General features: G+C 54.6%; 1 protein-coding gene across 1 annotated transcript in view; it reads right to left on the bottom strand.

The window, feature by feature from the left end:
• Nucleotides 1-1,216: 1,216 nt before the first annotated feature.
• Cacna1i (calcium voltage-gated channel subunit alpha1 I) overlaps nt 1,217-19,297 on the bottom strand; it is a 110,963-nt gene continuing 92,882 nt past the window's right edge. Inside the window, 12 exon segments of the mRNA XM_060389020.1 lie at nt 1,217-4,378; nt 4,380-4,700; nt 5,407-5,603; nt 7,218-7,383; nt 7,998-8,120; nt 9,061-9,207; nt 9,467-9,482; nt 9,484-9,556; nt 9,559-9,841; nt 10,367-10,488; nt 11,023-11,101; nt 18,994-19,064. Coding sequence (XP_060245003.1) covers nt 4,046-4,378; nt 4,380-4,700; nt 5,407-5,603; nt 7,218-7,383; nt 7,998-8,120; nt 9,061-9,207; nt 9,467-9,482; nt 9,484-9,556; nt 9,559-9,841; nt 10,367-10,488; nt 11,023-11,101; nt 18,994-19,064 — 1,931 coding nt within the window. The 3' untranslated portion in view covers nt 1,217-4,045.

A 19,297-nucleotide genomic window follows, 5' to 3' on the forward strand; every position in this document is an offset into this window, starting at 1 on the left:
AGACTGGGTCCTAGTGGCTTGGCTGGAACCCTTGATCTAGCAACACCTGAAGCCAACACTGCATCTGGGAACACTCCTTTAATCCCAGCACTTGGGAAGGAGAGGCAGGTAGGTCTCTGAGTTCCAGGACAGCTTGGCTAAGTTCCAGGACGGCCAGGGCTACACAGAAAAACTCTGTCTCAAAAATAAATAAATAAATAAATAAATAAATAAATAAACAAATAAATAACAAAAAACTTGAACCACTAAATTATTTTCTTCTGTTTCCCATTCCCTCTCACTTTTCCTCTTCTCTCTTATTCTTTTAAGTTTTGTGTATGTGTGTGTGTGGTGGGGGGTATGTTTGTGTGTCAGCATGAGTTTAGGTGCACCATAAGCATGTAGGAATCCACACAGTCCAGAGGAGGCTGTTGGTTCTCTGAAACTGGAGTTGTGAGCCGTCTGACATTAGTGCTGGGAACTGAATGCCAGGCGTCTACAAGAGCAGTGTGGTGGCTTGAATAAGAATGGCCCCCATAGGCTCATATATTTGAATGCTTGGCCATCAGTGAGTGACACTACTTGAGAAGGATTAGGAGGTGTGGCCTTGTTAGAGGGAATGCACCACTGGGGGTGGGCTTTGAGGTTTCGGAAGACCAAGCCAGGCCCAGAGTCTTTCTGTTCCTGCTGCCTGCGGATACAGACACAGAACTCACAGCTCCATCTCCAGCACCGTGTCTGCCTGCCATGCTTCCCACCATGATGATAATGGACTGAACCTCTGAAACTGTAAGCCAGCCCCGGTTAAATGTTTTCCTTCACGAGAGTTGCCGTGATCATGCTGTCTCTATGCAGCAGAACAGTGACCGAGACATAGAGTAAGCACTCTCCCAGCAAGGCATCTCTCCAGGCCTCACCTTTTGTTCTTAAGCCCATCTGAGTTGAGTTTTCGTCCTTTGCAGTCATGAGTCCTGATAATACCAGTTGTATGAATTTAGGAATTAGTGTCATGGAAAGCAGATTTGACCTTCCCCTACCTCATTTCCAGCCCTGAAGCGCCACCCGGACCCTGACTATAAGAAGATCCTACCACAGGGTCTCTGGATCCCCCCCAAACCTCAGACCCCACAGCTGGAGCATATGAAGACATCTTCAGTCTGCCCTTGAGGATGAAAACAAACAGCGCAACCCCAACCCTGCAGGGAAGGAAGAGCAGAGACATGGAGAAAGTCCTAAATATGTTTCCGGGGTTTTATTCAAAACAACGGTGGCTGGCTGTAGGGCTTGGTTTCTCTATGCTCGGCCGTCTGGGCCTGCAGGGACCAGCGCCTTCAGCAACGAGGAGGGAGGTTCGTTCACACTGTAGAAACTGTACAGTGACCAAAAGTGAGAGTCGCAGCGGCAGAGCTGGGCTGGGGGCTTGCTGGACAAGGTGGCCTCTGCCTCCTCCCAGGCCCCAGTTCAGCCCTGGCTCTGTCAGGGACACTGATTATTGCACAAAGACCAAAAAAAAAAAAAAAAAAAAAAAGTATGTGTGTCTGGGCTAAACAGCGGTTTCTAAGACCCCAAGCCCTTACACAGAGCAGCAAAAGGGGCTGGAGGTGACTGTGTGAGCTGTGCACTCCAGGAGAAATACTGGGAACAAGCAGACGGGTGAGTACAGGGCAGGTCCTAGCTAGCTCCAGACCCTTCTCTACAGAGGCTGTGGTACCCTCCACAGCCAAGCAAATGAACGGCTTTAGGGCATTGGTAGCTGGTTCCCCATTCTCCTCACAGCCAGGCCCATGTGGATTGAGGAAGTTTGTGCTTTGGTGATGGACAGGCTCAGCCTGAGGCCACAGCCCCAAGCCATAGTGTTGAAGAGGAGCCACATGCCCAGTCCTTGCCCATTAGAGCTCATCTTGCCAGGAGTGCACAGTCTCCCTGTTCCCTGAATCCCCACTCACAGACACAAGACCAAATACCTGGGCTCAGTCCTAGGAAAACCCACCCTGGGTCAAGTTGCCTTTACTTCTAGGCTCGGCTACTCATTCTCTCCGGATGCTCTGCTGTGCCCAGCTACAGCCCTTGCCTAAAGCTTGCCCATTTTCCATGTCTTCTAGCTCTGGGGGGGTCACAGTGTAAAAGTATGATGGCCTGAACATCCCTGCCCAGCCTTGACAGGGAGAAAGCTGGCTGTGAAGAGCAGCATATGCACACACACAGGGGCACCCCGAAGATTGAGCTAGATGATTAACACTGACCCCAGAAAGCAGAGATGCTTTCAAACACCACCGCCATAAAGCCTGAAGAGCATGGGCCTGGCCCAGCCCTCACTACAGCACAGCCAACCCCGAAGCCAGCCCTAGGAGTCACTCTCCTTTCAACCACAGTCCACATGTCCAGGCCAGGGCCTTTCACACGTGACCCGGGCTCTTCGCTGCCAGGGCTAAACGGCTGCTTCGCTTATCCAGAGCCTCAGTTTACCTATGTGTAAAGTGGGTCTAACAATCACTTTTCTACTCCTCGCCTCTAAAAAGGGCTTTACAGGCAAGCACCTCTCAACATTTCTTACTTCCTCACACTGCCCTGACCCCAGGGTCCCTGTGCTAGGCACGGACACCCCAGAGCCTGCAAACGCAGTTCCTGTTCACTAGCCTGGCTAGAAGCCCACTTCTGTGAAATCAGGATTTGGGAGCAGGAACGAGATACACTCATGCTCTTAGCAGGGCCCTGTGTAACCCTTGAGGATCTAGGTAAGCGCCCCACATTACCGCCCTGGTCAGCAGGCCGCCGGCAGCAGCATCCCACCCTCTTCTTCATACCGATTTTAAACCCAGCTGCTTTAGAGCTTAGCCCGTGAGAGCCATTCAACTAAAATACACCCGCCCTGAACTCATTCAGGAAGCACGACCATAGTGAGACCCAGCCTGAAGCTTAAAACAATGAGACCTCCTCAGGGGTAAGCTGGAGGCAGGGGAGGTGAATGTCTGGGAAACTGACCGGAGACTGAGAGATTTGGGGTGGGCAAAGGCTGGAGCCAGGGTTCGGGCAGGCACTCAACAGCCCCCTTCAGATTGGCTGCTACCCCCAAACACCACTGGGATAGGCGGGGCTGCTCAGGGTGGGTGACCATATCCCTAGGAACCGATGCAATATGAGGCCTGTGGAGGGGACAAAGACAGAGCATTCCATTGCAACTGTCAACCCCAAACACTGAGCATCTCTGTGGATCAAACAGGTACCACTGACCCCTTCACCTGTCCTCTCTCAGGGGGACTGAACCGTCCCCGCTAGTGCCCACAGAGAAGCCAAAGCTTCCTTGTGCCCTGAGCCGCCTGCCCAGTCTCAGAACTGCCCTGTCCCCCAACCCTGCTCTAAGAAATAAGACTAACCCCCCCCCCCCCGGTTTTTCTAAAGAGAACATCTAGCCAGCTACCTAAGAAAATGTGTGTCAAGAGTGTCTACAAAAGACTTCACAACAGCACGATAGTCAGAGGGACGAGACTCAAACCCTGACGTGGGGGAAGGGGCTGGGAACTTGGTAGGGTCTCTTCTTTAAAGGGGGGAAAAAGTGCACCCTGAATTACTTCTCTTCTGTCTCCTGGGCCCTGAACATCCTCCCAAGCTGCTCTCAACTCAGGGAGACCCCAAAACTACAGCTCTTGTGCCCCAGCAGGAGCACCCTGCTGTGCACACCTGGGTTCTAACCGACAGACATGAGACCCCTGTCTGGGCCCTGGCCTGCACCCTCAACGTTAGCACTTTCTGGAATTCATAAGCTCTCAGTAAAAAAAATAAATAAATATATGTCTGTCTCTCTATATATAATGTATATATATATATATCTATATATATCTGCATATGCGCTTGGAAGGGCTTCGGTTGGGACCACATCTGAGCCTCGGCTAACCCAGACCCTCCTCAGTCGCCTGCCCAGTGGCCTGGCGCTGGCTGGGCCCTATGCCACTCCCAGGTGTGGGCAAAGTATTGCTGTCTGCTCCCTGGCTCCTGAGGTAAAAGAAGGCAAGATGGGGCAGGCGGAAGGACAGCAGGTGGCAGGTCCCCCCGCAGCCCCTGCGGCCCCTCATCTCTTCCTCTTGCTGGCGGCATCAGCTGACTCCAGCTCCCCAGGAGGTGGGTGTGGCTCCGGCGCAGAGGAGCCCAAGCCCGACGCCAGCCGAGCCTGGCCCGGTGGGTCCTTGCTGCGGTCTGCAGCCCATGAGGGACTCCTGGCCAGGCTGCGGGCTGAGACGGTGGTGGCGCCGCCGGGACGGCCAGGTCCAGCGGCCAGGCTGCTGGTACTGCTGAACTTCCTGGCTGGGGTGAGGCCCGGTGGAGGCAGCGTAGGAGGTGGGCAGAAGAGAGACGTGAGCGACAGGCTGCTGAGGGTCTCCGAGTGCTCGCTGCTCGCGCCCCCCGCCGCCTGCGCCCCCGCGGCCCTCCTCATCAGAGGGGTCCATGGAGTCATGGTGGGTGCAGCCAGGGCTGGTGGAGCCACCGCTGCTGTGGCTTCGCTGATGGGCCCGCAGCCCACGCAGACTGAACAGGCCACGGCCGCGCAGACTGAGGCGGCGCCGGGTGGCTGGAGACAGGCTAGCCCGCGGCCCTGGCACCTGGGCTGGTGGCCCCAGGGCACGCCGGGGACTGTCACTCAGCGTCAGGCTATCCTCCAGTGTGGTCTGCAGGCTGCCCGCTGAGCTACTGGGGCTGGCATCCAGGGACGTGTCACTCACAGTGACCTGCAGGGAGGTAAAAAGGGATAATCAGGTAATCAGGTCTGCTCATTAGTCCTTAGCGGATTGTCTGATGATGGGACCCGGGATGCCTCCCTTAGCAATATATCCAGAACCCCACAGCAGCATTTCTGGAGTCTCTCAGATGCCTCATGAAGGCTCCCTGTCCCGTCTGGACAGCCTGTGCCATCCTTCTTGGTCCCAATGTCACCATCAAGCATGGCCTTACCCTCATCCACCCACATCTCCAGCACTGTCCGTTGCTGCTAAGCTCCTCCACTTGCTCCTCCACAGCCCTGCCTCACCCCTGATGTTCCCATCCTCCCTCCTAGGTAAGCCTGCAGCTTCACTTGCTCTCCTCACCAAGCTCCCATCTCGCCACAGCTTACATTTGCAGTACTCCATTGTTCTGCCATCTCTCCTCTCCTCCTGCAACTCCCCCCTTCTCTCCCTCTTCTCTTTCCCTCCCCCCTTTCCCTCCTTTTAACCTAGGGCTCCTGTTTCAGCTGCCTTGACAACCAGGGTCCTCCTCAGGAGCTGGTCTTGCTTGTATTCCTCTTTGGCATCAACTCTCCTCTTGAGCCTTAGAAGCTCCCCAACTTTCCCAGACTCAACTGTCTTGTCTGTGCTCTGCTCTCTTCCCACCACCACCTCCACATGCCAGCCCCCCATGGCTCCAGGACACTCTTCAGAACCCAGGAGGTGCCTGTACCTGACGCAAGAGGGTGCAGTTGACACTCGGAGACCTCAGAGATGCCCAAGAGCCCTGAAGGGCAATCTTGGGCAGGGTCCCTGCACTCATGCCCGCTTCCTGCCCCTTCTGGCTGGCAGACACAGCAGGGTGGAAGAACTCAGCAGGCATCTGCAGGAGAGGGCTGGAACCATCCGTGGAGAAAGGGCTCGGGGGCACTGCAGAAGAGCAAGGGGAGATGCTGGAGACAGCCCAGGAGGCGGGCACAGAGCACCGGCCCTCACTTGTGCTACTTAACACTGGCTGTGAGGTAGTGGGCAAGTCTCCAACTTGAAGCATCAGTTTCTTTGCTGTGAGAGCAGGAAACACTTTTGGTGTGATTCCTGAAAGGATGGGCTCTGAACAGAACGCTGCTTCCAGAGCCCAGCAGACCGGACTCCAGACCTGACTCCCGGGCCTTCTTCCTCTGGAAATGGGGACAGCTACCTGCCTCCATGGGGACGGGATTGTTGATGCTATCAGCTTGACAAACTCTAGGGTCACCAAGGAGAGGTACTCTGAGCATGTCTGTGAGGAAGTTTCTAGATTGGGCTGAGAGTTAGAAGAGCCACCCTAACGATGGGCAATCCCGTCCCATGGACTGAGACCCCGTCCCACGGACTGAGACCCTGGACTGAACACGAAGGAGAAAGTGAGCTGACCACCAGCATTCATCTCGCTCTGTTCCTGACTGCACAGGTAAATGTGAGCGGCTGCCTCAAGCCCCTGTTGCCACGCCCTCTCCACCATGATGGACTGTGCACCCTCAGACTGTGAGCCAAAATAAACCCATCCCTCAGGCTCTGACAACCTCATGTGGACTGGCCATGGTATGGCTTCCAGATGGGCCTGGTCTGCCCTGTTGTGGACAGAAAGGGACAAGGCCAGGCTGGGGGTGCCTGAGGCGGGACGAACTTTTGTACACCAGGGCCAGCATCTGCTGCTTCTGCCTGTGGTCCCCTCTATGCATCACAGAATGAAGAAGGACTATGGGAGTGGGCCCAAGGCAGCCATGCAGGCTGTGTCCTGATAAATTCCTCTTGGGTGCTGCAGGGTTACTGAAGGGATGTATAATTGAACACCCTTATCAGAATGTGCCTGCTGTCAGACTCTGGGCTCAGGTTTTGAGATCAGAAAATTTGGGGTCCTGGCTCCCCAGCCATCATGTTTGGGAGAGGCCCCTGGCTTGACAGAGGGTCATGGAAAATCTAGTCACCCAGACATCCCAGAAGACATCTTGGGATGATCGCAGGGCTCCAGGGGTCACTCTTCTGTTAGGCTGTCCCCCTTTTCCCCCAACCAGATTCCTGTCATCCTCAGGAAGCCCAAGTGACAGGCAAGCCAGCTCAGTCCCTTGCCTTGAGCCTAGGTAGGTCCCAAAGCACAAACCAGCTGTTCAAGGAGGTTTGGGGTAGAGATCCTTTTATCCTTTTAGTCTTTGGGTGATAGGTGTCACCTTGTATGTGACTATCTAGGGGGTAGCCACTCCTCAGATTATACTCTACCCTAACTCGATAATCTGTAAACCCTCCTTCTGCTTGATAATAAGAGCTGCGTGTGGCAACCTAGTTCTCTTTTCGTCACAGATCACAGGACGCTCAGCATGAAGCTTCCTTTAGCCCAGGCTTCAAAGCTATGGTTAGCTCACTGACTTTTATCACTACTGTGTCAGGCTTGAGTCTTTCTCTAATTGTCACACACTCATTTGACTCTTTATGGGAGAAGACCCCCTCCACCACCTCTCCCATATCAGATGCTTAGAATCGGGGTGTGGGGAGCTGGTGGACTCCCACCTTGACTGCTCTCATGTTTGAGCCAGGACTGGACAGGATTGAACGGGATGGCCTCCATCTCGCACAGCAGGCTCTCTGGGCCGGCAGTCACTGGCGCATTGGCAAAGGGGTAAAAGCACTCATCCAGGTCTCCAGCCTGCATGGGCTCGGGAGGCTCCAGCTCACCCTGCAGACAAGGGAGGCAGAAGATCAGTAAGCTGAGGGAGGCAGAGGCAGGGCCCCTGTATAGCTAGGAAGCCCTTCCTCTTTAACTCCTCCTCCCGACCAGCAAAGGCCACTTTCCAATCCTCAAGTGGAAAGTCCCTCCTTCTGAGAAGCCCTCAGGGATGCTCCAGGCAGCTCTGTTTCCCCCTGCCCCCTCCCTTCCTGACCCTAATGGCCTTGAGACAGCGTCGTGTCTAAACTCTAACTTGGTGAAGCAGTTAGAGCAGAACATTAGACGGGACCCTCCCTTTGTCATGATTCAGCTTCCACATTCGTACTTGAGTAGTTCTTCCATTCTGGCTACTGCCTGGGATCTAGCATGGGGTGCGGAGAGCTGTGCCATCTCTTTCCAGAGTTTCTCAGCTCTATAAGATCCTGGAGAGCCACCTGATCCATGTCCACTCTGAGGCTGACGCGCTCACACTACCCCAGCCTGTGACTGGCTATCTGTGTCTGCCACAAGATGTGGCCTCAATCAACTAGACTGTGCCCTGCCTGAGGCCAACCTGGCTGGAGAAACTGTGTGCTCTGGCATCACGAACGGCGAGCGATGTGAGAAGACTCCTAGCCACTTACCTTGCTCTCCTTGGGGCCCTGCGGGCAGGCCGTGGGGTCCTCAAGACTCAGGTCATCCGCTAGCAGGATGGATGAGGACCTGTCTGAGTTCAGGGAGAAGGCCTCTGTCTCAGCCAGCTGCACCTGCGGGGGGAGGTGGTGGCCTCGGGTCACCCTGGGGCTGGGATGGGGCAGCCTGGGCCTGGAGCGCTGAGCAACAGGTCCCTGAAAGGACATGGGGCAGTGGTCAGAGTGGTTCACAGGCCTGCTGGGCATGGGTTGGTGGGCCCACTCTGTGTAGGATCCCAGCCTGGGTGACCTGGGTGACCCATTCTGGCACCCATTAGAAAGCAGGTCTGGGTGGCCCACCTTGGTGTGTGAACACAGAAGTAGCCACGATACAGTGAGCTATGGAGCTCTGTGGTCCACTTGCCCCTGCCCAAGTGTCCACAGAGAGGGGCTGAGCGTGACTCTTCTCAGGGCTGTTTGCCCTGAAATTCCCTGTAAGGGGGTCTGCAAGGCCTGCTATCCTGAGGACTCTCTCTCCCTCTCAGCCGTGGGGCAGGACAATTGAGCAGCCCACATGATCAGCTCCTGCCCAAGGCTCCTGGGGATGACCTCACAGCCACTGATCCCAGCATGCCATGGGCTGGGCCTGGAAGCCCACATGCGGGAGCATAGAGGAACCCTCGCAAACAGCCTGAGAGGTGGACCCTGAGCAGGATGAGGCCAAGCTGCCTCTGAGAGAAAGCCAGAATAAGGCTCCCGGGAGAAGCTTTGAGAAAATCTGGAGGCAGGGAGGGGGCAGGGCCATCGGAGAAGAACAGACAGGTACCAATGACTCCTTCCTGCTTCAGAAAGGACAAAATGCCCTGGAAGGGACACGAGGCACTTGCCTATCTCAGAAGCACAAGGAGGAACAACTCCCACTTCTAAGAACCTATTATATCCAAGGGTACTGAGGCCTTAGGGAACTTGATGCCCCAAACCGCTTGGGCTTCTAGGAACCTAAAGCCACAGCTTCCCCCAGCACCTCAGTCCCTGGTGACTGCCAGGGAGCCAACTCCTCCCAGGTTGCCAGTACCTCTTGCTTGTCGTGGTGACACTTGTCACAGCCGGCAGGTGAGGAGTAGTGGTGGAAGATGGAGCCAGACAGGTTGTCAATGATGGTCAGCTCCCCCTCCAAGGAGTCCTTGATGATTAAAGAGACGCTGTCCAGCCACAGGGTCTCCTAGGCGGACGGGGCAGGGTGGGGACAGGTGGGATTATCGGCCAGGTGCCTGGACTCTGGGGTGGGCAGGGTGGAGCTGCCCTCCCATTCTCTGTGCCCACAACCTGGGACTGAGCCTCTCATCACAGGATCACCCTATCTTGAAGCCGAACAGAAGGACCGCCCCCCCAAAAGATGGAGGGTATCTCCCAACCCAGCTGCCCATGTGGCCCCGTGGTTCTGCCCTTTGTGCCCCACCCACCCCTCAGCCCCTACCCACCTGGGCTGGAGAATAGCAGTGCCGGCACAGGTGGCCCTCGGCGTCGCCCCCAACACCTGCCCCTCCTGATCCACGGCCCGGGCCGGCCGGGGAAGTACTGGGCATCCTGGGGGCCGGACAGGGGCAGGGGCAGGGACAGGGGCCCGGACCCGGGCCCAGGCCGTGGGCCATCTCCAGCTCGATCTCGGCGTCCATCTCCGCATCCTCCTGGGCCTCCTTGTTGCTGTCGTCCAGGTGCTTCATGAGCACGGCCACCACCACGTTGATGAGCACGAACTGAGCCGTGAGCACAAAGCTCACGAAGTACAGCGGCGACACGAACTGCAGGCTGCTCAGGCAGCTGCGCTCATCATGGGTACAGTCCCGCAGAGTGTCCTACCACAGGAACAGGCCGGTGGGGTCAGCGGCACCACTGTACCAGCCCAGCCAACACACCTCACCTCCAAAGCAGGGAGGGCGCACAAGGTCACCTGAGGTCGCGCATGCGCACACGCACACACAACATGGGGCCTAGATCAACGCCCCTCCAGGGACCGAGCTACCTCCGTGCCCCACCTAGCTTATGGTGCTCTGTGCTTGCCCCAGCTTCGGCCAAGTCCCTGAGACTCTAATCTAGTCTGCCCTGGCCCTCTTCACTCCCTGCTATGGTTTACCCCACCTCTCAGAGCCACAGAGAAGAGGCATGGGGCTCCCCAGGAACTCACTAATGCTTTCCAGGTCAGCCCAACAAGGTCCTGCCTGATCTGACCACAGTTCCACCCCCACTGGAGTCAAACAGGTCCCCTCCTGTGTACAACGGGATAGTGGGTGCGCAGAGGGCCCTATGTCTTGATCCGTGGGACCATCACGCACCCGGGACGTGGAACTCCCTGACGTCCCCCTCAGCTGGCCCACGGATACCTTCATGATCCCATTCCAGTTGTCGCCTGTGGAGACCTGGAAGAGCGTGAGGAAGGCCATGCCGAAGTTTTCAAAGGTAGCGTGCCGGCTCATGCCCTCACATGGGTTCTCATCATTGCAGACTGGGGGGTGGGGAAGAGGGGGGTCAGCCTGTCCACCAATGACACCCGAGCTGACACCCCTCCGCATCCTCTCAGAACAACCCCTGCAACCCTCAGCAGTGCGTGTGGATTGTGCCCAGCCCACAGATGGGACGACTGAGGCTCAAGGAAGTGGAGCATGGGCTGGGGGCTCAGTCCCAGGAGCATCTGGCTTTTCTTTCCATAATCTGCTCCTGAGAGGGGCGGTGGGGTGAGAGTCGGCCCCCTCAGGGAACTCCGGATCGCTGGAACTGACCTTAAAGGCAGGGCTGGGATCAATATGGAATTGTTGCCCTCTCCCTTGCCCTGGTCTCTATTATTGGGGTGGCCACACTCAGGACAGGCAGAGGAAGCAAGCGCCCCAGAAGACCAGACAGCTGAAGTCCAGGGCTCCACCGCACAGGTCTCATGTACATGCGTGAGCCAGGCCTCAGAAACAACCCCGTGCTAAGGCTGGGGAGTCCTGCTCCTGAGGTCTCTCCCCACACCATGGCCTCCGGTGGTCGCGTGGCTCACCCAGCTTTCCGAAGAGCTCCACTCCCAGGGCCGCGTAGATGAAGAAGAGCAGCATGAAGAGGAGGCCGAGGTTGCCCACCTGTGGGGAGAGGCGGGCCGGGCTGGGCTGGGGGCTGGAGGCAAGAGGAGAAGGGGGAGGCCTGGGGAGAGCAGGGAAGAGGGGATCCCTGGGGCAGGAAGGTAGAGGCGAAGGACCTCAGCCAGGGGGACAGAGGCAGGGCCGGGCTACGGGAAGATTTATTATTACACCGGGCTGAGTAGCCATGTCTGCTGTCCCCTCCTCCCCCACCCTTTATAATCTCCTGAAGGGCAAGACTGAGGTAGCACAGGTCACCAAATAAGAATGGAATGCTTAAAGTCTGTCACAAGTACATCCCTTGTTCCAGAAGCTTATGAGGGAGCTAGCACATAGCTTCATGTGTGTGTGGGGGGTGGTACATGTGTTAGCGTGCTCATGTGTGTGAGGGTATAGAATTGAGTGTCTTCTATCATTTTCTTCCTTACTTTGGTGGTGGTGGAGGCTCATGGGAGATGATTCAGTGGGTAAAGTGCCTTTTGTGCAAACATGAGGACCTGGCTTCAGATCCACATCGCCCGTGTAAAAGCTGGGTACAGGGGTGCGCATGTGCTCTGCTTCTGAGGGCAGAGCCTGGCGGAGCCCTGGAGTTCATTGACCATCTATTCACAAGCTCCAGGCTCAGGGAGAGGATGAGAGCTGAAGTGCCCGTTTGGTTACGTGGACCAAGAATGACGATGGGTCAGGGACGCGAGCCCAGCAAGCCGTCCTTTGCTGGCCTGGGACCCAACTGGGTGATGTAAGACTTGCATCCACAGGCCGGTACAAGGGCTTGTGGGGGAGTCACACACGCCCGTGATCCCAGGAGCCTCCTGCAAATGCAACCACCCCCGTCCCATGGCTCCTCTAGGACAGAATGCCCCAGATTCCAAGCCCAGTTCAAATCCACGCATCAGTGGGAGACTGCCTTTACCTCAAGCTATGGAGGAGGCTAGGAGGTGTTCCTGCCCTACAAAGAAAATCCCTCCTGACCCTCTGAAGGCTCCTGCGAATTGAGTCGGGAGGCGTTTGAGGTAATTACTGTAAACTCCATTGATCACAGACTGCTTCCTTCCCAGCCTCTCCACACTGCAGTACCTGGCTAATTAATGGCATCCTCTTCATCAAGGACACGCGCATTTAGTGGGCACCGCCAGCCAGTGTGGACAGGCGGCTGGGTCTCTGCCTGTCCTGGCCCTCTTCGGGGAGGAGTCTTGTACTTGTGTGGTTAGACCCTCCTGTTCAACTCTCAAAGCTCAGTTCAGGTCACCTCCCCTGAGGAGCCCTCCCTGCTGCCTTCTCCATCTGTATAGGGCAGGGTCTGAGGGAAAGAGCCCAAGTTCCATTTTACAGTATCCATCTGCGGCGGTTTATAGTGATCGTCAACTTGACAGGAAGGACCTAGGCTCATCCAGGACACAAGGCCCTGGGCATGACTGTGAGAGCGTATCCAGACTGGGTTAACTGAGGTGGGGAGACGACAGCCTAAATGTGAGCAGCTGAGGGCCTGGGCTGAATAAAAAGGAGAAAGTGAGCTGAACACCCCTGTTGAGCTGTCTCTGCTTCCTGGGTGCAGGCGCGGCGTGAGCGGCTGTCTCCAGCTCCCACTGTCACGCCTTCCCCACCATGATGGACTGTGCACCCTCCAAGTGTGAGCCAAAATGGACCCTTCCCTCCACAGACCGCTTTTGCTGGGTATTTCCTAGCAGCAAGTGAGAAAAGCACGGAATACACCATTTAACAGCATGGACTTAGGCGGAGAGAGTTTCGAGGGGACAAGGCCCTCCCAGACAGCCACATGTCACTTGGCACATGCTTATGCCATTTCAGTTGCTGTCTCTCTTACTTGAGCCTGGGGCTTCCCCCAATATCTCCGTGTATTCCCAATATCCCTGTGTTGCTTAGCACCAGCCTGCAGAGCCTACCCGGGATGCCCAGGGGTCTGGGAGGGAGGGCGCACACCGGTCAGCGCCACAGCCTTGTTCTACTTGTAGCAGTCTCTGCCAGTGCACTTCCTGTGAGCCAAGTCCTGCCAAGAGCTTCATGACCTTTAATTGTTCAACATCCCCAAGCTCTGAGAGATTGCGGCATCCCCATTCTCAAGTGAGGAAGCCAAGGCAGGAGACATGACGTCACAAGCTCAGGGCCCACCTTTGGATCCCAGGCTTCTGCTTACTTCCTGGTTGGGCACCTGTGCATCCTAGAACACACCCTCCTTCCCCATGGATTACATCTCTCCCAGCAAACACGCCCTTGCTTTCCAGCCAGACCAGAGAAGAGCCAGGTCACTTTCCCTTTAAAACTGAAACCGCTCCCTTCCTGGATAAGCTCTTGGATGGTGGACCTGTGACCCACTCCTTAGTCATGCCAGACCGTCCCTATCCCCTAACTGGGAGAGACTTATTACAAAGACTATGTGCCCCCACATCCTTTGGGGGAACCACCACCCACTTACTATTTAGCTCCTATCCCATATATATATATATATATATATATATATATATATATATATATATATAATATCAGGACCACAGTTTCCCCTCCCTTCTCTCCTCCTAGTCCCAGGAGGAGGAAAGGGTCCTAAAGGCAGGCAACAGAGTCAGGGACAGCCCCTGCTCCCACTGTTAGGAGTCTGACATGGAGACCAAGCTACACAACTGTAACATATGGGCCTACGTCCATCCCAGGCAGGCTCCCTGGTTGGTGGTTCACTCTCTGGGAGCCCCTACAGGCCTAGGTTAGTTGATCCTGTGGGTTTTCTTGGGCTGTCCTTGACCCCCTCGGGCTCCTACGATCCGTCTTCCCCCTCTTCCACGGGATTCCTCAAATTCCACCTAAGGTTTGGCTGTGGGTCTCTGCATCTGTCTCTATCAGTTGCTGCCAACCTATGCTCTTGTGACATAACCCTTGTCAGAGGAATACCACTTCCAACCAGGCCTAGTCCCCGAAAATCATGCTCAAACGCTGGGATGCCTGCAGAATTTGCAACAGCAGTACCCTGGAGTCTGGGCTGAGGATAACCCACCAGGCTTGGCGATACACAGAGCACCAGCTGTCATCCAGTTACTAAGTACTGCTACCGAGTATGGGTCAAACAGTACCCTGTGAGACCAGAGGCCAAACAGGGGGTTGATAAACACATCAACAGGATGGCCCCAGGAAGCAGGAACCCTCATCCTCTGCCATTCCTCTTAGAGCAACCCGTTTCCAGTCCCAAAACCAGGCACCCGGGACTACAGACCTGTGAAAGATCCCAGAGAGGTGAACAAAAAGCTAGAGACCATCCATCCCATAGTTCCTAAACCCTATACCCTCCTGAGTCCCCTGCTACCAGAGAAACGAGTATATACAGTTCTGGGCTTAGAGGATGCCTTTCTCTGCCTCATGTTGGCACCTATAGCCAGCCCATTATTGCCTTTGAATGGACTGATCCTGAGAGATAGTTACTGGCCAACTGATCTGGACTGGGGTGTCACAAGGGTTCAGAAACTCTGCCACACTCTTCAAGGAGGCCTTGAGTGCACATCTCCAGACTTTTCGACAGAGCTATCCAAGGAGCGTCCTGTCACAGTATGTATGTTACCTCCTCCTAGACTCAGAAACAGAGGAGGAATGTAAGATAGGCCCTGAGGACCTGACGGAGACAATACAGAACCTAGAGTACTGGGTCTCAGCCAAGAAGGCCCAACTATGTGCACCCTGTGTTACCTACTTGGGTATAAGTTGGAAGGAGGCAAAGGAACACTTTCCCAGAGCCAAACCTTGGCAATCCTACTGACCCCAACACCCAAAACGAAGAAATAAGTGCAGGAACTTCTGTGAAAGTTCTGGTATTGCTGCTTATGAACACTCAGGATCATGAAGCAAGTTAGGCCATTGTTCTTGGTATCGACAGTGGCAACCAGCCACTACAATGGACAGATTCTGAACAACAGACTTCCGAGGCCCTGAAGATGCCCCAGCCCTCCTGGACATCTCCAATCCTTCTCCTAGTATGTGAGTAAGGCCCAGGGTATTGTCCTGGCACCAGGACCCCAGAAGAAGCCAGTAGCCTACCTATACAAAAGACTTAATCCAAAAAAAAAAAAAAAAGACTTAATCCTGTTTCTGCCTCTTGGTCAGTTTGTCATCTCTACAGCCATGCCAGGGAAAAGTTGCCAAGCTTAACTTAGGCCAGGAATCACCCCACACTCTCCTGAGGGGAACCCCAAAGAGCTGTATGTCCAGTGGCCAAATAACACATTATCAGGCAGTTCTGAACCAGCTTTGTATCTGATTTGTTAAAATCTTAGCCATGAGCCAGCCAGCCTGCTGCCAGATGATTACTGAACAGAGCCCCTCCATGACTGCCTGGAAGTGACTGATGAGGCCCAATCCATCAGACCTGACCTAACAGATGTCCTGCTATGAAAAGCAGGAGAGGTACTTTACACTGATGGGAGCAGTTTTGCTCAAGATGGAATCAGGTATGCTGGGGTGCAGTTGTCACCTTGGATGGGATGGTGTGGTCCCAATCCCTCAGCTGAGGAGCCTCAGCACAAAGGGCTAAGCTCCTGGTGTTAGCCCAGGCACTTCACTGTGGGAAGGACAAAGCCATTTGCCACAGCCCGTGTTCATGGAACCCACTATCAAAAAAAAAAAAAAAAAAAAGAGACTCCTCACCTTGACCAGAAAGGAAAGACAAAAACAAAGAAATCCTGGCCCATATGGAGGTAAAAAAAAAAAAAAGGCCATTATCCATGGTGAAGGGCACCAAAAAGGAGATTCCCCAGAGGCCCAAGGGAACAGGGCAGCTGATTTGGTCCCCAGAAGGGGGCCTTAGAACCAGTGGGCCTCTCCAAATCTAGGTTATTCTGCTGGAGCCCAAAATTTCTCGAGTGCCCAAACTACACTCAGGAAGAAACAAAACAGGCAAAGAGGGAAGATGCCAAACAGGAAGTAAATGGTGGTTCTTGCCAGACAGGAGACCTGTACTCCCTGCTGCTTTCAGAAGGCAAATGGTCATCAAACAAATGCCACCCGCCAGGGGGGAAGCCAAACTGCTGAGTTACTTGGGCTCAGACATTGCACCCTTCAACTAGACAATCTTAGCAAAGGTGCTGTGTTCAGAAGGACTGCTGTGCTCAAGTAAATCCAAAGGAGGAAAAAGAGCCCCAAAAGAATCCGTGCCTGAGGAAGCACCTACAGGGAAGAGTGGAAAGTAGATTTTATAAAACCCATGTTCATGGGTATAAGTATTTGTTAGTTTTCATAGATGTCCTCTCTGAATGGGTGGAAGCCTATCCAACGTGCGTGGAGACAGCCCCGGTGGTCACCAAGAAACTCCTGAAAAAGAATATCCCTAAGTTTAGATTGCCCTTCTCCTTGGGGTTCGACAATGGCCCGGCCTTCACAGCCAAAGTTTCCCAAAATCTGGTAAAGGTCCTAAATGTTGGTTGGAAACTTACAATGTGCCTATAGGCCACAAGGCTCAGGGCAGGTAAAAAGGATGGATAGGACCTTGAAGGAAACTCTAACTAAATACGTCCTTGAGACTGGCAACCTCCTGCCATTTGCCCTTCTAAAGGCTAGGTGTACCCCCCACTGAGATTTCACTCCATTTGGAACTGTGGTTGGAAAGCTTCCCCACTCCTCCCTAAGCTAGGAGATACTCATAAGGATTATTAACCATTCCCTCCTCAAATCCTTAGAGCCCAGAGACCATTCATCAGGTGGTTCAAGAGTCGGTGGCCTTGCACATGTCTGAGCCTGCCCACAAGTTCCAGCCTGTTGACCCAAAGCCTCGAACCAACATGGACAAGCCCATGCCCTGTGATCCCCATCCCTCCTACAGAGGTGGAAGTTGCCAGTGCCATACCATGACTCCACCATACCCAGAGGAGGGAGGCCACAAAGGACAAAGACAGGCTGTCACCAGGTCCTCCAACCCACCACAGCTAAGACTGACACGGGCCCTGTGACTCTGTCTATCCTAGTTTGTCTTCTTTGTCTCCCTGTGGGAAAAGCCTCAAACCACCTTGAGCCAGAACCTAAGAAAGACCAGAACTGGGGAACTCATAGCCAGACAATTCACTAAGACCAACCCATCTTCCAGGGGGGATTTCTGGAAAATATCATATCCAGAGACAACTGGGGAAAGACGCTGCAAAGGAGTACACCCCTGGGGCTGTGGGTGGAGGAAATGGGGCTCCAATCTACTGAATACTAGGCCTGATTTGCCAACAGCCCCCCCCCCCGCCCCTCCTAGCTGCCGAGAGCCAGGCAAATGCCGTCGTGTTTCACTGCTCGCTTGTTTGCATTAATAGCTTCACCAGTGCACAATTTCTGAACTGTTTGCAATGGAAGCGACAGCATTCCTTCGAGTTCTCAGCTATGTCACACCACAGGTGTTTGCCTGTAGGACTGGGCAGGGCCCACCTAAACCTAGATGGTGGGCTGCCTTGTGCACGGCAAGCCTTCCCCATTCTCATTCCTGTGTTGGTGGGGGCAGGCATCCTAGACTCCACTGCAGTTGGAACTCCAGCCCTAGTTGTGGGCGATTAAAAAAAAATTTTTTTTTTTTTAAGGAACTCAGCACTCAAGCAAACATAGACCCGGGCCATCTGGAAAGTTCTGTTTTTCATCTGGAAACCCAGGTAGGTTCCTTAGCAGAACAAGGATGTCTCCATGTGGCGATGGGAGAAACCTGTTGCTTCTATGCCAACCAGTTAGCGGTAATTAGAGAATGTTTAGCCATGGTCAGAAATAACATTGAGGAAAGAGAAAAGAAACTCCAGGAATTGAACAACTGATATCAATCCCTGCTCTCCTGGGCCCACTGGTTAACTACTCCACTTATGGCCACTGCTGGGCCACTGATCCTTTTGTGCCAGGCCACGGAGGAAGAGGAGCCAGCAGTCCTGATGAGACTTAACAAGCTATGGGCAGATGGCAATGATAGAAAACTCCCCCTTTCAGTGGACTAGGGGAAGGGGAGAGGGAGAAAGAGGGAGGGAAGGTGGGACTGGAGGGAGTTGAAGGAGGGGGCTTCAATTGGGATACATCATGAAAAATTTGTGAAAAAAAATAAAATTTAAAATAAAAAAGTGTCTGTGTGGTGGTCTCTGGTGGGCTTACCTTATTACAGTGGGAAGCTCACAGCAAACTCAAGAACAGGATTCACCCGTGTCCTCAGTGGCAGACCCCAATACTTTACTTGCATCTTCCCTGCGTGCTCAGTGCATGTCTTTGATTTTTTTCATGAAGCATAAAGCCCCACCCACCTACCCATGTGAGTCACAGTGAGTATGCATGTGTGCAAGGCTCAGCTCGGCACAGCGCTCAGACGTGGCTGGGTGGGGTGGTAGGCACTAACACTGCACGGCACCAGGGGATGAAAAATGACCCCCTCTGTGAGCCCAGCTCACCTTCCACCGAGCCGGGACACTGTCCTACCTAATTAGCGTGCTCCGGCTCGGCCTGGGGCTTGCACGCCCCCTCCTGGAAGGCCATATGGGAACCCACCACCCATCACATGACATCTTCCCACTGAGCCCCCTTTCTAGGTCCAGCTCAAAAGTCACCTTCTCTGATTTCCCAGGGAGTGACCTGTGCCTCGTCCCTCCTTGGAGTATGACACGGGCCTCTTCCCACAGGACCCTGAGCTGTCTATCTCTCCACTAGCCGGGAGCTCCCCAAAGCACCTAACAGGTCCTCAGAGTCCTCTTAAGGGTGGACATTGGAGTGGATGCTGGTGGCCATGCTGTGAGCTCCCTAAGAGAAGCGGGAGAGATCCAAACAACTTCCCAGGGAAGTGACTCGGCCCTGGGTCTTGGCAGGTCTGGGGATAAGGAAAATTTGAAACCTGCATCCCCCAGGGCCCAGCCCCACACCAGGAACCCTACATCTTAAGGCAGGGCTCCAGAAGGGGCTCTTACCTGGGGAAGAGCCTGCACCACCGTATCCAGCAGGGCCCGCATTCCCGTGGCCATCTTCAGCAGCTTCAACACTGTGGGCGACATTCAGTCCAGGCCATGGGTGTGTGCACACGAGTACGTACATGCGAGCGTGTGAACTTGGAGGGGAGGGGGAACACAGTTCTGTGACCAGTGTTCCCTCCTGAGCGCCACAGAAGAATGTGGCTGCAGGGTCTGGAAGGATGGCCCAGTGGTTAAGAACACCGGCTGCGCTTCCAGAGGTCCTGAGTTCTATTCCCAGCACCCACACGGTGGCTCACAACTG

This window comes from Meriones unguiculatus, chromosome 8 (assembly GCF_030254825.1).
Source record: "Meriones unguiculatus strain TT.TT164.6M chromosome 8, Bangor_MerUng_6.1, whole genome shotgun sequence".
Lineage (NCBI taxonomy): Eukaryota > Metazoa > Chordata > Mammalia > Rodentia > Muridae > Meriones > Meriones unguiculatus.